This window comes from Daphnia pulex, chromosome 3 (genome assembly GCF_021134715.1).
Source record: "Daphnia pulex isolate KAP4 chromosome 3, ASM2113471v1".
In the NCBI taxonomy this organism is placed as follows: domain Eukaryota; kingdom Metazoa; phylum Arthropoda; class Branchiopoda; order Diplostraca; family Daphniidae; genus Daphnia; species Daphnia pulex.
Window position 1 is genome coordinate 3,871,285 of NC_060019.1, and position 13,167 is coordinate 3,884,451.

General features: G+C 42.7%; 1 protein-coding gene across 3 annotated transcripts in view; it reads left to right on the plus strand.

Annotated features, from left to right (window-relative positions):
• Positions 1–13,167, plus strand: part of LOC124191534 (monocarboxylate transporter 2-like) — a 55,989-nt gene that overhangs the window by 36,744 nt on the left and 6,078 nt on the right. Inside the window, exons 1-2 of one of the 3 annotated variants that reach the window (XM_046584824.1) lie at positions 845–3,212; positions 3,366–3,530. The exons of the other annotated variants lie outside the window; for them this stretch is intronic. Coding sequence (XP_046440780.1) covers positions 2,831–3,212; positions 3,366–3,530 — 547 coding nt within the window. The 5' untranslated portion in view covers positions 845–2,830. Of the gene's footprint in view, positions 1–844; positions 3,213–3,365; positions 3,531–13,167 lie in introns of those variants that run through there. 3 annotated transcript variants of the gene reach the window in all.

Sequence of the window (13,167 nt, forward strand, 5' to 3'; positions counted from 1 at the left end):
TGTATTCGTTTGGTTTTTTTTTTTTTTCTTTACCTGGCGAACAAATTTCTGACATCGCCAACATGGTATTATAATGCACTGGCTTTCATTGTCGTATTTGGTGTTGAGCTGTTGACTCGAGGCCATCAAGCCACGATGTGGCGATCGAGTCTTTTTTGTTTTTTCTTTTGTTTTTGTTTTTCTCGTGGAAAAGAAAATAAACCTTGACTGCTGTGTCCTGCCGAAGCTCTTTATATTGGTCCAGCAGCTACTAATACTTGCCACCGAAAATGTGAGCCCATTTCGTAACTCGTATCAGTTACAGTTACAGACCAGTGAATTCGAAAACTAGCAGCGGAATGTTGACCGGCCAGATTTTGAATTCCTGTTCCGTTTTATTGGCATTTTTTCGTTCGAGTGTGACGATTGTTATTATATACATTTGATTCCGACTGGTATTTTTTTTTCTTTTTTTTTTTTTTTTTTTTTTTCTGGCAGAATTAGACATTCAAAAGCATCAGACTACTAAAGGATAGATAAAATGCTTCGACATTTCTTTTTAAAAAATTGTTTTCCTTTTTTTTTAAGTGTACAGGTGGTACCGGTATACGATAGTCCTTCCAAAAGTAGCTATAACGTATTCCTTCCTAAAAAAAACAAGTTTCTATCGTCTGAAAAAAACAAAAAAACCCGAAAGTTAAATATACACACGTTAAAAAAAATAGATTTCGTCCGTCGAGATTTCTATCTTTTCCAGTCCCCTTCCCCTCCCCCCCCCCCTCTCCCCATTTTATTTCGATTCCAATTTGTCCCGATTACGTTGGATCTCATCTATTTACGAGCCAGCCAAAGCAACCCGATAGCTTGTGCAATTGATTACGGGCTGGGGCTCGGCCGGAGTTCAAGAAGTTCGTGTTGTTTTAGTGACTCTCCTGATGAGGCTGATGAGGTGAGACGTGTGGCTGGAAGAGTCTCGACTTTTGAGCTTGATGGCCCAAAAAGCCATTGGTATATTGGTATAACCGCAAGCGACACAAGTTGCGGTAGTCACGTCAAACCAACCGAAGCAACACAATGAAAAGCACAGGCCCAGTAGCGTCGATAGCCGGCCATGGAGAAAGAGAGAGAGAGAGTCTAGCTAACTTGTACATTGCAGAAGAAGAAGAAGAAGAAGAAGAAGAAGAAGAAGGAGGTATGAAGTGGGAGGTGGCGTTTGCAGCAACAGCAGGAGGAAGGTATACGGCGTGCTGGCCACTGGAGTTGATTCAGTCGGTTGGTGACTTTCAGTCCAAACGCACGGCTGTTTGTTAGTGCACTCTAGTATATTATTTCCTCTATTGTTTCACTCCATTCCACTTGTTTCGTTGGCCCCATGAAATGAATTCTTTGCAATGTGACAAACTCATTACCGGTTGGGCGATAACATGAAGAATTCGGCGGCCGCAATAGTCAAGACAAGGTTGTTGCAACGTTCGTTAATGACGCACTTCTCTTTGGCTCGGCTCCGACGGCCAACGGTGAAACTCTAAACAATTTCGCATCGAAAAAAGACGAAAAAACGAGTGACAAATCGGTGTGTTTCCCGTCGTTGACTTTGCCAGACACGCGAGTATCGTGTGTCAAGTGATATTCTGTCAATCAAATCTAAATAAGAGCCATGAGCAGAAATCAGTTTCAATCTGCATGGTGGCGATAGAATCAAACGCGAAAGAACCAACGGTCTGCTGGTCAAGATAAGCGATCGATCGTCAAACGGGAGGAAATGTTGGATTCTCGCGGCGAAATCTTAACTGCCGATAGACGATTCCCCGTAATATTTAACTGTTCATTATATCTGGTGTGACCATCTCGGTGGGATTTCGATAACCGGCGACCGACCGATGAAAATATACGCAGCAGCGCGTCAAACGTGCAGACTATTTTATCTCGACTGTCCCGCGTTCGAGATTGCCGTGTGTCGAGCCATAGAGAAGACGCTGGCCAGAGATTCTAAGGACTGATCGACCTTGACGGGCGAGTTAAAGGAGAACAAGATATACATTTTGATTCGACGATTTCGGCTTTCTTTCTTTCAAAAAAAAAGAAAAGGAGGCAGGCACCCGGTTCGAGGCGATCTCGCAAGGAGACACACAAGGCGACGCGCTGGACAATGACCGCCAGTGGAATCTCCGCCGTCGATTTCCAGCCACCAACTGGCCAGCAGCAGCAGCAGCACTCTGAGGGTGTGACAGTGAGAACTGGAGACAACTAAATAGTGAAAATTAAAAAACAAACAAAAACGGATTGGATATACAATCAAAGAGAGAGAGAGAGAAAGGGCTCAAGTGACAATAGGACGATGGCGTGACAGGCCCGCCGACTTTTACCAACGAAATAGAGAACAACGACAACTTGCTGCTGCATCAATTGTTATACAAGTCCGGTCTTATCGGATACACTAAACAAATAAAAAAATAGTTCTCTCCGGCTAGGCGAAAATTGAACAATAGTGTGACCGTTTGGATTATAAGAGCCGTTGTTCGACTCCCATTCTCGAATTTCCTTCCTGTTTAATTCTTTCAATATCCCTTTTTTTTTTTTAAATCTTTCCTCCGTATAGTCTCAGGATATACTCGGAGATCATGCATAATCACTAATCGCCTAGTCGGCATCATCCGAATCCCGGTGGCAGTTTCTTTCCTTTTTGGAATCCAAAAAGAAATAGAAATCTAGCGGTAAAATACAGTTCATATTAAATATCCACAAGAGCCAAAGAGACAATCGAGTCTTTTGGCCAGCATTTGAGCTACCGCTACATGTCCGCTCGGCTGCATCAGCTCTTCTCGTAGCCCATAATAACCGACGGCCCAAAATGGTTCTCGACCATTCGCAGAGCAGCGACAGTAGCGCTAGTGGCAATAATCGTCACATTCGCGAGTCCAGCAGCCTGATGGCCTGCACGGAATTGCTGCTGGGAGCCGCCGAGCCGATGACCATGTCGGCGGCCGCTTCCTCCGCCGCCGTTGCGGCCGCTCTGTCGGCCGACCTGGCCGCCGCCGTCGCCGGCTCTTCCGTCCCGACGGCAAATCAGCAGCAACTGGACGCCGTGGTGCTGGAACTGTCGCAGTCGGGCGAATCCGGCGAGGCCGTCCGACACATGCCCCACCACTGGATGAAATCCGATGTGGCCGCCACTATCCGCACCATCCACAATAACAAGAAAGCCACAATTCGACAGCATTACTACCCAGAGGGTATGAACCCGGACAATATAATTAAGTTAAAATAGGAAAAAAACTTTTTTTTATAATTAAAAAAAAAAAATGAAAGTAAAACTGGTCATCACCATTTTAAAAAATTGGATTTAAAATTGACTGGAATCATTTTGTCGTTGGGTCCGCATCAAGGCGGCTGGGGCTGGGTGATCGTAGTCACGACGGCACTGGCGCTCAGCATCGGCCACGGAGTCCAATTGGCCATCGCCGCTTTGCTCCCGTGGCAAATCCTTCCGCTCAACACCAGCAGTATTCGCCATTCGCAAACGTGGCCCGTTCTCTCTTTGCATTCAAGAGGTACATATGTCGTGAATTACATATCTAATTAGTCCGTATATAGTACTACCATATTTCAACTCGCTAAAACCTGACTCGTTATTTATTAAGAATTGACGTTTTTTAAAAATAAGCAGAAATGGCTTTTTATGGTCTGTTAAGTGTGTCATACTTGACGAAATGAGGTTTCATTATTTTGGGTGAAGTGCGCGTTTGGTGCTGGATGAAGCAATACAATTTTTGATGGAAATTAAGCGCAGCATAGCAACAAGGTCAACCCAATATAGTATTAAGCCATCGAGAACATTGACGAATGACTGGACGGACTGGTCGAGTATAGTATCCAGACGGTACTAATACATGCCCGGTCGGCTTTTTTTTTTCTTTTTTAAATAAAAGAAGCCCAGCATGTCTGAATGTCTGGAATATCTTATTATCAAGTTTCATTCGAAATCTTGTTCCATCGTTTAACTGCTGCTGCTGCTGCAGCGTCTTCGATGAAACTTGACCAGCACCTTTTTTCTCTTCTTATTGTGGTAAAGCTCATAAAGCTCATAAGTCATCCGGCAATTTCTTTGCCTATAAGCGTCTGATTTATTGTCGTAAGTCATAACGAACGGCGCTCCGGATCGTTGGCGAGCCTTTGCCCCAGTGAGCAAGAGCCGGGGGTATAATATAAGCTCCAGGCTTCTTTTCTTTTCTTGCGAGTTTTCTTGCGAGTTTTCTTGCGAAAGTAAAAAATAAAAAGCTTCAAGTGGTGATCAAGTTCTATCCCGAAATAAATAGCTGTTGTAATTCACTGATGGACAAGACGGCGGTTGGAGTGGACTGCACTTCACTTTCAAGCCCATCGATCCCCGACCCTACGTGACCCAATAATTGAACCCAATTTTTCTTTGTTTTCTTAAGTGCTTATACTTTCGATACGTCTGTCTTGCAAATCAGTCAAAGCCCCCGTGTTTATCCACAGCTACAGTCCACAACCAAGAAGTGGTCACCAACACTATAGCTATACACTAAGAGACATTTACGGCCAGGCGTGGTGCTGGGGTTGCTGGGTCACCCATGCAGCGTGTAAAGTTATGGGCCGCTCTCCTGAAAAGTGAACAGATCAGAGTGCTTGTCAGAGGGGCCGTATACGTACAAGTGAGGATCCACAATGAGGAAGACGACAAGTTAGATGACAGCCAGTTTCATTATTCCAACTCTGCTAGACGCAATGGGAGATTGGGAGACACACAAGTAGAAGAAAGAAAGAAAGAAAGAAAAAGAGAAATGAAAAACATAAAAACTAGGATATATTATATTATGCTGCTGTGAACCACTTGAATGGCTAACAAGTGGCAGGAGAAGCCACACAATAGTAGATGTGTCAGCACCTTGAACGGCTGCAATGGCACTTTGCCCTTTTTTTCCCTTTTTCCCTCTTCTCTCTAACTGATAAATGTTTAACATGCTAGTCATCTTTTGGCTGTATACCCCCATGGTGTTCTTACTTAATACCAAAAGTCTTAGACGCCTACCAAATTGAATTAATATCAAGCTTTGCTGGCAGGCTTTTGAATCCTGAACAATTGGAATGGCCGCCAGACACCGGGCGTTTAGCTGTAGTATTTCCTATGCGACCATTCAATAGTTATTTGACCTCCAATAGAAATGAATCGGAATTATTCGGCTGTATACTGCACTGCGCAGTACAGAAATCTCGAGTTATTGTGCGCATTATTATCTTCAAGCTTTCGAATGAGAAAGCGCAAAGGCGTTAAGTGCCAACGATTTCTCATCGAAACACTTGATTATTAGCACGTCATCCTGGATTCCTGGGCTGCGTAGCTATAGAGAATCTAATCCGGTACGGACATTGTCCGAGCACGTGCCACATTTACACTTCTTTTCTCTTAATCTGGCCAGCCTTTCAACAAGTCGAAATGGCGTTCTTCAATTGAAACGAAAGTGAATCGAATAATAAAAAAATCCGTTTCCTATTTCTGCGCAGAGGATTCAGGATTCATTCGTTGTTTTTTTTTGTAACTTTATTATGTTTGATATAACCTTCGAAATGAAAAAAAAAAAACAAATTGATAGAGTTTGAAATGTCGGGTTTTTTCGGGCTGAATATGAAGCCAGTTTAGAGGCGAATAGATTTCCCGTTCCAAAACTGGACATTTATTGCGCAATGCAGCCCCGAAAATGTGTATCCGTCTCGCGTGACCGAATCATAACCAGCAATAGATCCGGCGCTATAGATTGCGGAATGGTCATAGAAAATCGCCTCAAAGCTGAGATTGTTGACTTCGACGATTGGCAATATGGAAGCGAAAATCTTCCATCGTGCCGACTGTGAGCGCAGAGCCTAGACAGTGCCGAAACCCCTACACAATACAATAAGAAAAAAAGAAAAAGAAAAAAAAAGTCTTCATAAACAAAGCCGAGAAAGCTGAGTTTTTATAGAGACAGATACTGCTGGGCAGAAAATGGCCTCGCCACGCTGCGCAGCACGGCCGGCATGGCCTGCATGGCCTGGCGTGGTCGCGGGCGAAGGACGAGAAAGGACGTGAAGAGACGGAGGGAGTGAGAGGAGGGTGGAAGCTAGCCTGCCTCTCTCTCTAGCTCTATTGTATATGTACGTAGAGATATAAGGATATATAAGACGGTGAAGTGGGCCAGGCCAAGCCGGGCCACACCAGCGCCAACTCGATCTGTAAATCCAGCCTGTCATCGTTGTTGTGCTCGTGAGAGAGGCTTTTTCTTTTCTTTTATTTTTCTTTTCTTTTTATAACGGGCCATTGGCCGGACGAGAGTTGTGCGACGGAGACAACAATAATAATAATCTAGAAAAAAACAAAACAAACAAAAAAACCTCATCAACCTTGCATCTACATCATTCAGGGGTGCTGTGCTGTTGCTCATCATCACGCCGATCCGAATGTTATATGTTATGTTATTATATGCCCGGCACCTTTCCCTTTTTTGTCACTTCTCGCCATTTTGGCGTCCTCTATCGCGTGTCTTATACTATATTCCTGCCCTCCGTCCGATTGCTTTACTACACATCGTTTGGGGTCCATTCAATTTTCCAGTCATTTGAACCTCTTCATTCCCTGCCCGGAGGATCTTTTTTCCCCTTTTTTCTCCTTTTTCTTCTGTTTTCATTTCCTAGATGATACGGGACGGGACCCCCGTCTCTCTATTCCAAGAATAAAGTTGATGACGGGATATTCTTTTATATTCCTCTCATTCTCTTCTCTGCCATCTATCCGAATGGATGGACGCGCTGCGCCGGGCCACGAATTCAATGACGTCCGTCACGCCGGCCCATAATTCGTGTTATTGCAGCTGCTTAAAATGTTGGGAATTGTGGCTGGACCGAAATTGTATAGACTATAGACACACAGAGCAGTCTTTTTTGGAGGCGCTGGCCAGCAGCAGTACACAATGGAAGGTTCTTAATTTCGCTAGAAATCTTCTGTCGTGTGATGTCGTCTCTTCGTTTCGTTTCATTCAGTCAAGCGTTACGTAATTTATTAGTACTTGAGTGGCAAAGATGTTCTCGACTTGGTCTGCTTAACTTTTGGTAGCCAATTGAAAATATTTCCCCCGCTCAATCAGCGAGATTGAAATGAATTCGAAAGGAAAAGGAGAACCACATCCATTCGTCAACACCTTTTATGCCACCCACTTTTAATGGCGTTCTGCTTTCTTCTCTAGAAAAACAAAACAAAGCAAACTAATAATCAAACCCCTCAGACTCTGATCCTCCCACACCAAGTAATAGAACCGGTTCCGACCTGGAATCCATTTGAAACGGTATTGTTCATTTTCATTTGATGTTTTTTTCTGTTTTTTGACGCTTGGCAAATGAAAAAGGGGCGAAACACTTATTATACCGGCGCGCTCTCACCGCACATCAGACTCTGAGTCGATTTTTCTGTTACTGGAAAATATCGAAATTCCAGGCAAAGGCAGACGGAAAATTTTTCGCTAGCCTGAAGGCCAAGTTTTGGAAAACTCCAGAAGCGCAACAGCTGCGAAGCCTGTACAGTGTACTGGTACAGACTTTACTGTTAGAGCGGGTAGACGATGACTATTGGCTCGTCCTCGATAAACATGCGCGTTGTATTATAACTGCCAAACCCGATAAAACAAAATTATCTTGGCTACCGCAAGCCCTCGGTTGTTTTTTTTGTTCTTCCTGTGCTTATACATTATGTACACCGAGGAAAGTCATAAAAAGACCATCGTAAATAAAACAAGCGCTGAACCGAACGAGAACTCGACAGTCTACGAAAAATGTCAACCCGGCAGACGAAATTCAAAACTTAAAAAAAATAAAAATAAATAAAATCTATTGCTCATTATATCCAGGTCTTTCTCACCGTTTGTTTGATGTCGACATTTTGAACAATTTGGATGTGACAGTATCAAAAAACAAACATTACACCATGTTTTTCGCAATTTATTTCCTTTTGATACGCGGAGCTGCTGCATTATTCGATCGTGATGCGCGCGTCCCCGTTGGGTGAAAGTCAGCCCCGTTTGAAGATTTCAATCTAGAAGAAAAGGAGAGCCATCTGAATGTAGTTAAGCGCTCGTAACCTCGTAGATAGTATAGTCAAAGTCGTATAAACCGGGATATATAAGGCGCCTTGTTCGCAAATTGATTCGGATTACCTATAATAAAGTGCGACTCGTCGTGTCAATTAGAATTCTCTTCAATCATCCGCATTTTTAAAGTGACATAGTCTAAATAAAAATATAATAGCCTATACATGTATGGTATGGGGGACGGAAAATGGGGTTGCGTTCTCAGCAATATCGCTTGAAATCAGCGTCACATTTCGGCGAAAAATATTAGAGTCCTTTTCTCTTTTTGAAAAGGAAACGACGGAATTGGGAGGGGGAAACATGATAGCAGTGAAAAAGAACAAAGGCTCGCGGGCCAAGAAAGTCGTTGTGTTGCTTACTACATAGCGTGACGGTGTTCCATATAACTCACGGATTACTTACCCTCAGACTTATATATATACTACTACACAGTGCATATCTATTCGATAGAGAATTCTTATTGATTTAACCCTTTAAGTTTGAATCGCAAGGCCTATTATATGGCCCACAGATGTGCTGCGTGCTGCTTGCGCGTGTCGTTTGTTTTGTGAATTTATTTGGTTGATTGTGTCCAATCACAGCGGCCGTCATCCTTTAATGGCCGGCGCCTGTATGGACCAATTTCCGATCCCCTTTCTCTTTCCTCACTTCCTTTTTCCACACAGAAATACCCCATTTCCGGTCGTGTTTTCGCTCCGTGTTCGACTCGCCCCACCGCCTTTACTTTGACTTGATTGAGTGTGCACGATAAAGAGAGTGCACAGATATACGAGCCTAAATAACAAAATCAAGCAAGCGGAGATATATATAAACAAAAATAAGAAAAAAAGAAAGAAAGAAATAAGCGATAAATAAGAAACGTCGGCTTATAAATCCGTTCCATTCTAGATATTTTGAAAAAAACAAACCAAAACAAACCAAAACAATAACTATCTTTGTCTTATTTTTATTGCCACTGCGTCTCTAAAAATTACAGTAAAGTAAAATCGACGAAGCTAGCCGAAATGAAACGAAAAGCCAATTTTCGTAATCCAATTAAACGCAACAATGCTGATTGCAGACCATATATTGAAAGAACCAGTCACTGAAAAGTCATTTTTTTAAAAACCGAAATGAAAGGCAGCCGTGCGATTAATAGATTACACGGCATATACCATTATGAGAGATAAATACAGCTGAACTTCGGAGAATTGTCTTTTACTTATGGTATTTGTGTCACTGTTGACGCAAGCCGTTGTATATATGCTGACAATCAAATATAACTGTTCCATTATCGATATTCATGTTTGTTGTTAGACTTTTGTATGAGGTTTCTTCGGAGACATATCTATTGTCTCGAGTCGTATCATTCTGGCTACGACACAATTCATAACGACGACAGAAAGAATGGGGGCATTATATATATATGTTGTTCAGCGCCAGAATTCACCTGATGGGCTTGTTGAGAGCTATAGATGATGAACGGCCGCTAAAAGAATAGTCAAGCTCCAAAGGACAACAAAATAAGAAAAGAGCCATTAAGATATTAAAATATATGGCCACTGTTAGAGTGCTAGATGTGTGTGTGTGTATAGCCAACATTATCAGCCAGGAATCTACTTCGTATATATAGGTGACTGGTGACCGTAGGTAACTCAAATAAAAGAAATATATGATAATAACATGTAAAGCAGTAGCTGATTGGATGGTATATCTGTCTGTATGGCGCGTGACGGCCGATTGGGTTTGTGGCACTATCGCCGAGGTTTATATAAGTGATGGAGTCGAATAAGCGCGGCTCTTGCAGGGCAGAAATGGGGGTAGAAGATCTGCTTGCCACTTGGGAGAAATCCACAGATCGATCACCCACCAGCCAGGGCTTATTCTGTGTCCTTCGCTATATATATAAGAATAAGTGCACACCCGCACATTGTTGCTGTTGTTGTAACATCAGATAATAACGGGGTGCCACACGGACATGCGGTTGCTACTGCAAGCCATTTCTTTTCTTTTCCTTTTCTTATTCGTGCGCATTTTTTCTGTGTTTCTAAATAAATATAAGCCTAGATGTATATATGTATTTACGCCTCCTTCGTCTGGCTACATGGCGGCAGCACTCTGCGCAATAAACTTGTTTCGCAAACACAATAACGGATGACTGACCATGCACGTTTTCTACATAACTCTTTTTTCAGCCTTTTGAATTACTTGACTTTTACTCGGGCTGCTCCAGTTTTTTTTTCTTTTTTTCTGGCTTATCTTTCATGGTGCCGTGGCTTCTAAATTTCGATCAGAGACTCCGCTCTCTCTCTCTCTTCCATCGCGCCCACAAGTGGATAAAACGTGATACATTTGCGATAACTCTATATAGTGAAGCCCATACGAAACACCCCCCTCCAAAAAAGGCTGTTAGGGAAATGTTGACCACTTGCCAAGACGTAAACACAATAGCGGTCAAACCTCGTTTTTTTTTTCTTTTTTCACGGTATGCCAACCAAACTGATTTGAGGTTTTCGGCTTTTGCGCTGCTGGTTTTTGTTTTTCCCCTTTGTTTTCATTTTTTTTTTTTCGGATTGTTGTTTGTTTCTCGGACCAAATGGTTCAAGGTATTTGAACGTGCGGTTGTATACGCCACTATAATGTAATGCTTAGTTATTTATCCTTTGAAGAATCTGAAGCCATCGGATTACATTGTCGCTGATGAGTTATTGAATCGAGTTTGGGTGTGGACTGTTGAAACGTCCCATTGTTTATGAACGTCTAACCTGGCGGGTTGGTGAACCCTCACCAATCCCGATTCTCCCCCCCCCCCCCCCCCCTGAAGCTTGATTGTATTTCCTTTCAGGGAATGACGTCAAATATGAGTGATCGTTTTTGACTGGTTAGAAACCGAAGGAAAAAATTCCTTCTAAAGTCGATATTATATTTTATAATACAAATGTAAAAAAAAACAAAAATGTGGTAGCACAAAATCACCCCAATAAATGACTTAACACTTGACTTGATCAGAGTCAGTCACTACGTCTATACGTGTGTTTGCCCGCATCCGGGGTCCGGGCATCCAATCATCCTGTTGTTCTGCACAAGACGCGCGCTACCAGTCACAGACGAAGAACCCAGCAGACATAAAGCTGGCCATAACATATTTATTTAGAAAAAAAGAATTTCTCCTTGTTGAGGAGAATTCTTCCCTCTATCTCTTCGATTGTTTGATTGTTCATTACAAATAGAAAATCCTTCATTTATGGGCCATAGGGCCATACAGCAGACAGACGAAAAAGAAAAAAAAAGGATTAATAATGTGAAGTCCTAATTTGGATGTAATTGAAGCTTTCTATTTCTCCAAGCAGAGTACCGACGAACAAGTGTTTATCTCACGCATCAGTGAGAGACCAAGACGACTGGGCGCGCCGTTGTTATGTCACGGGTTGCGTGTATAACACGATTTTTTTTCCCCCCAATCGTAGCATCGCGTGCTGCGGTGCTAACAAACTTACGTTTATCAATTTGCATGCCGGATTGAACCCTTCATCATCCGGCCGACAGATTAATTTGGCAAGCTCCCGACGTTTTCTGGCCGGCAGCATCCCGCCGAGAGCTCTCAAGTCTGTTGTGCTGCGGAGGTCACCAAATCTTTTGACGTTCCCAAATGGCTTCAAGTAACCAAACAAAGTGGAACAATTGATTCCCTCTTTTTAAGCAATTGATTCTCCGCGCTACCGCCTCTTTCTGAGCAGTTCTAATGGAAGCCAAAAAAACAAACAGCCCAGCACCCGCGTTTTCATGCACGCCAGAGACGGCTGTAGGGCCGGCACTTGTTCTCACGTTCGATTATTGCTTTCGCCTGGCCTAAAGCGTGTTGAACTCGATTCTCATTTGTACTCCTTTGAGCCGAGAAACCTGCAGAAAAACCAAAACAAACTAGAAAAGAGAGAAAAAGGAAACGCAAACAGCGGTAGGCCCCGCTCTTTTTCCCATATTTTCTTTGTTCGGCAGCAGCAGGAGCTAGGTGCTAGGCCACCGAAAGCGAAACGAAAGAGAAAACTGGCCTATTAACAGATGTACTTTTGAGTTTTCGAAATGGCCGTTGATTAGACCGCACGCACTGATGAGAATCCGTAGCTCAAAAAGGGAAAAGAGAAACAAATTGAGATTCATTTAAACTCAGCGTTGCACACTTGTTATCGATTCCGTAACCACAGCAGGCTACTCTATATCGGCATAAATTCTCATGTGTGTGTTCAGAAAGATCTTTAGACTGTGTTTAGCCTATATAGCTTAGTTTTCTTTTTCGTTAATGAAAAGCACAAAGTACACTTCGAAATATTTGCCGTTGCCTGATATGAATGAGTCGGACTGAAATGCAAACTAATATTTCGCCCCCTTCCGCTCATAAATGAAAGGTACATGTGTATGTTTCTACAAAGCAATCGTGGTATTGAACCCTCAGAACTGGGTTAACGTTCTCTCTATTGTGTGTGCTCAGAGAAAACATGAAACAACCAGTAACTGGTAAAAAAAAAACACGTACCAGTTGCATTGAGTACTGTTGCGTCTTTTGGGCGTTGCTGTTGTTTAGTGCTCTAGTGTAGATATTTCGGATAGGTTTAGCACATTACTGTCGTTGCTGGTGTATCTTTTAAGACTCAGTCATTAAGAGGCCAATTTGCAATAACTTGCAAACGATATTTTAAAATATTTTCATAATGACAAAATAAATTTGAAATTCAATTTTCCTGGTGAGAATAATTTCAAAATAAAGTCGTTTGGCGCTCTTATGACGTGGATAGACAAGCACATGCGATATTGACGCCGCGACTAAACTACTCCAGTTGGCTGAATGCTGATAATTTACGGCGCATCTGTTACAAACGATGGCCGCAGTCGTTCTTTGCCTGTGACAGTTCTTCGCCATAGTCTCAGAAGAGGAAGTAGCGATCCGCAAAAAATGATGAAAAGGAAGGAAACGAAGCGAAACGAAAACAGCCATGGCGTACGTACTAAATAATAAAGCGAGAGCAGCAGCAGCAGCAGTATGATGAAAGCGAGTGAAAGTGTAGACGAAGAAAAGAAA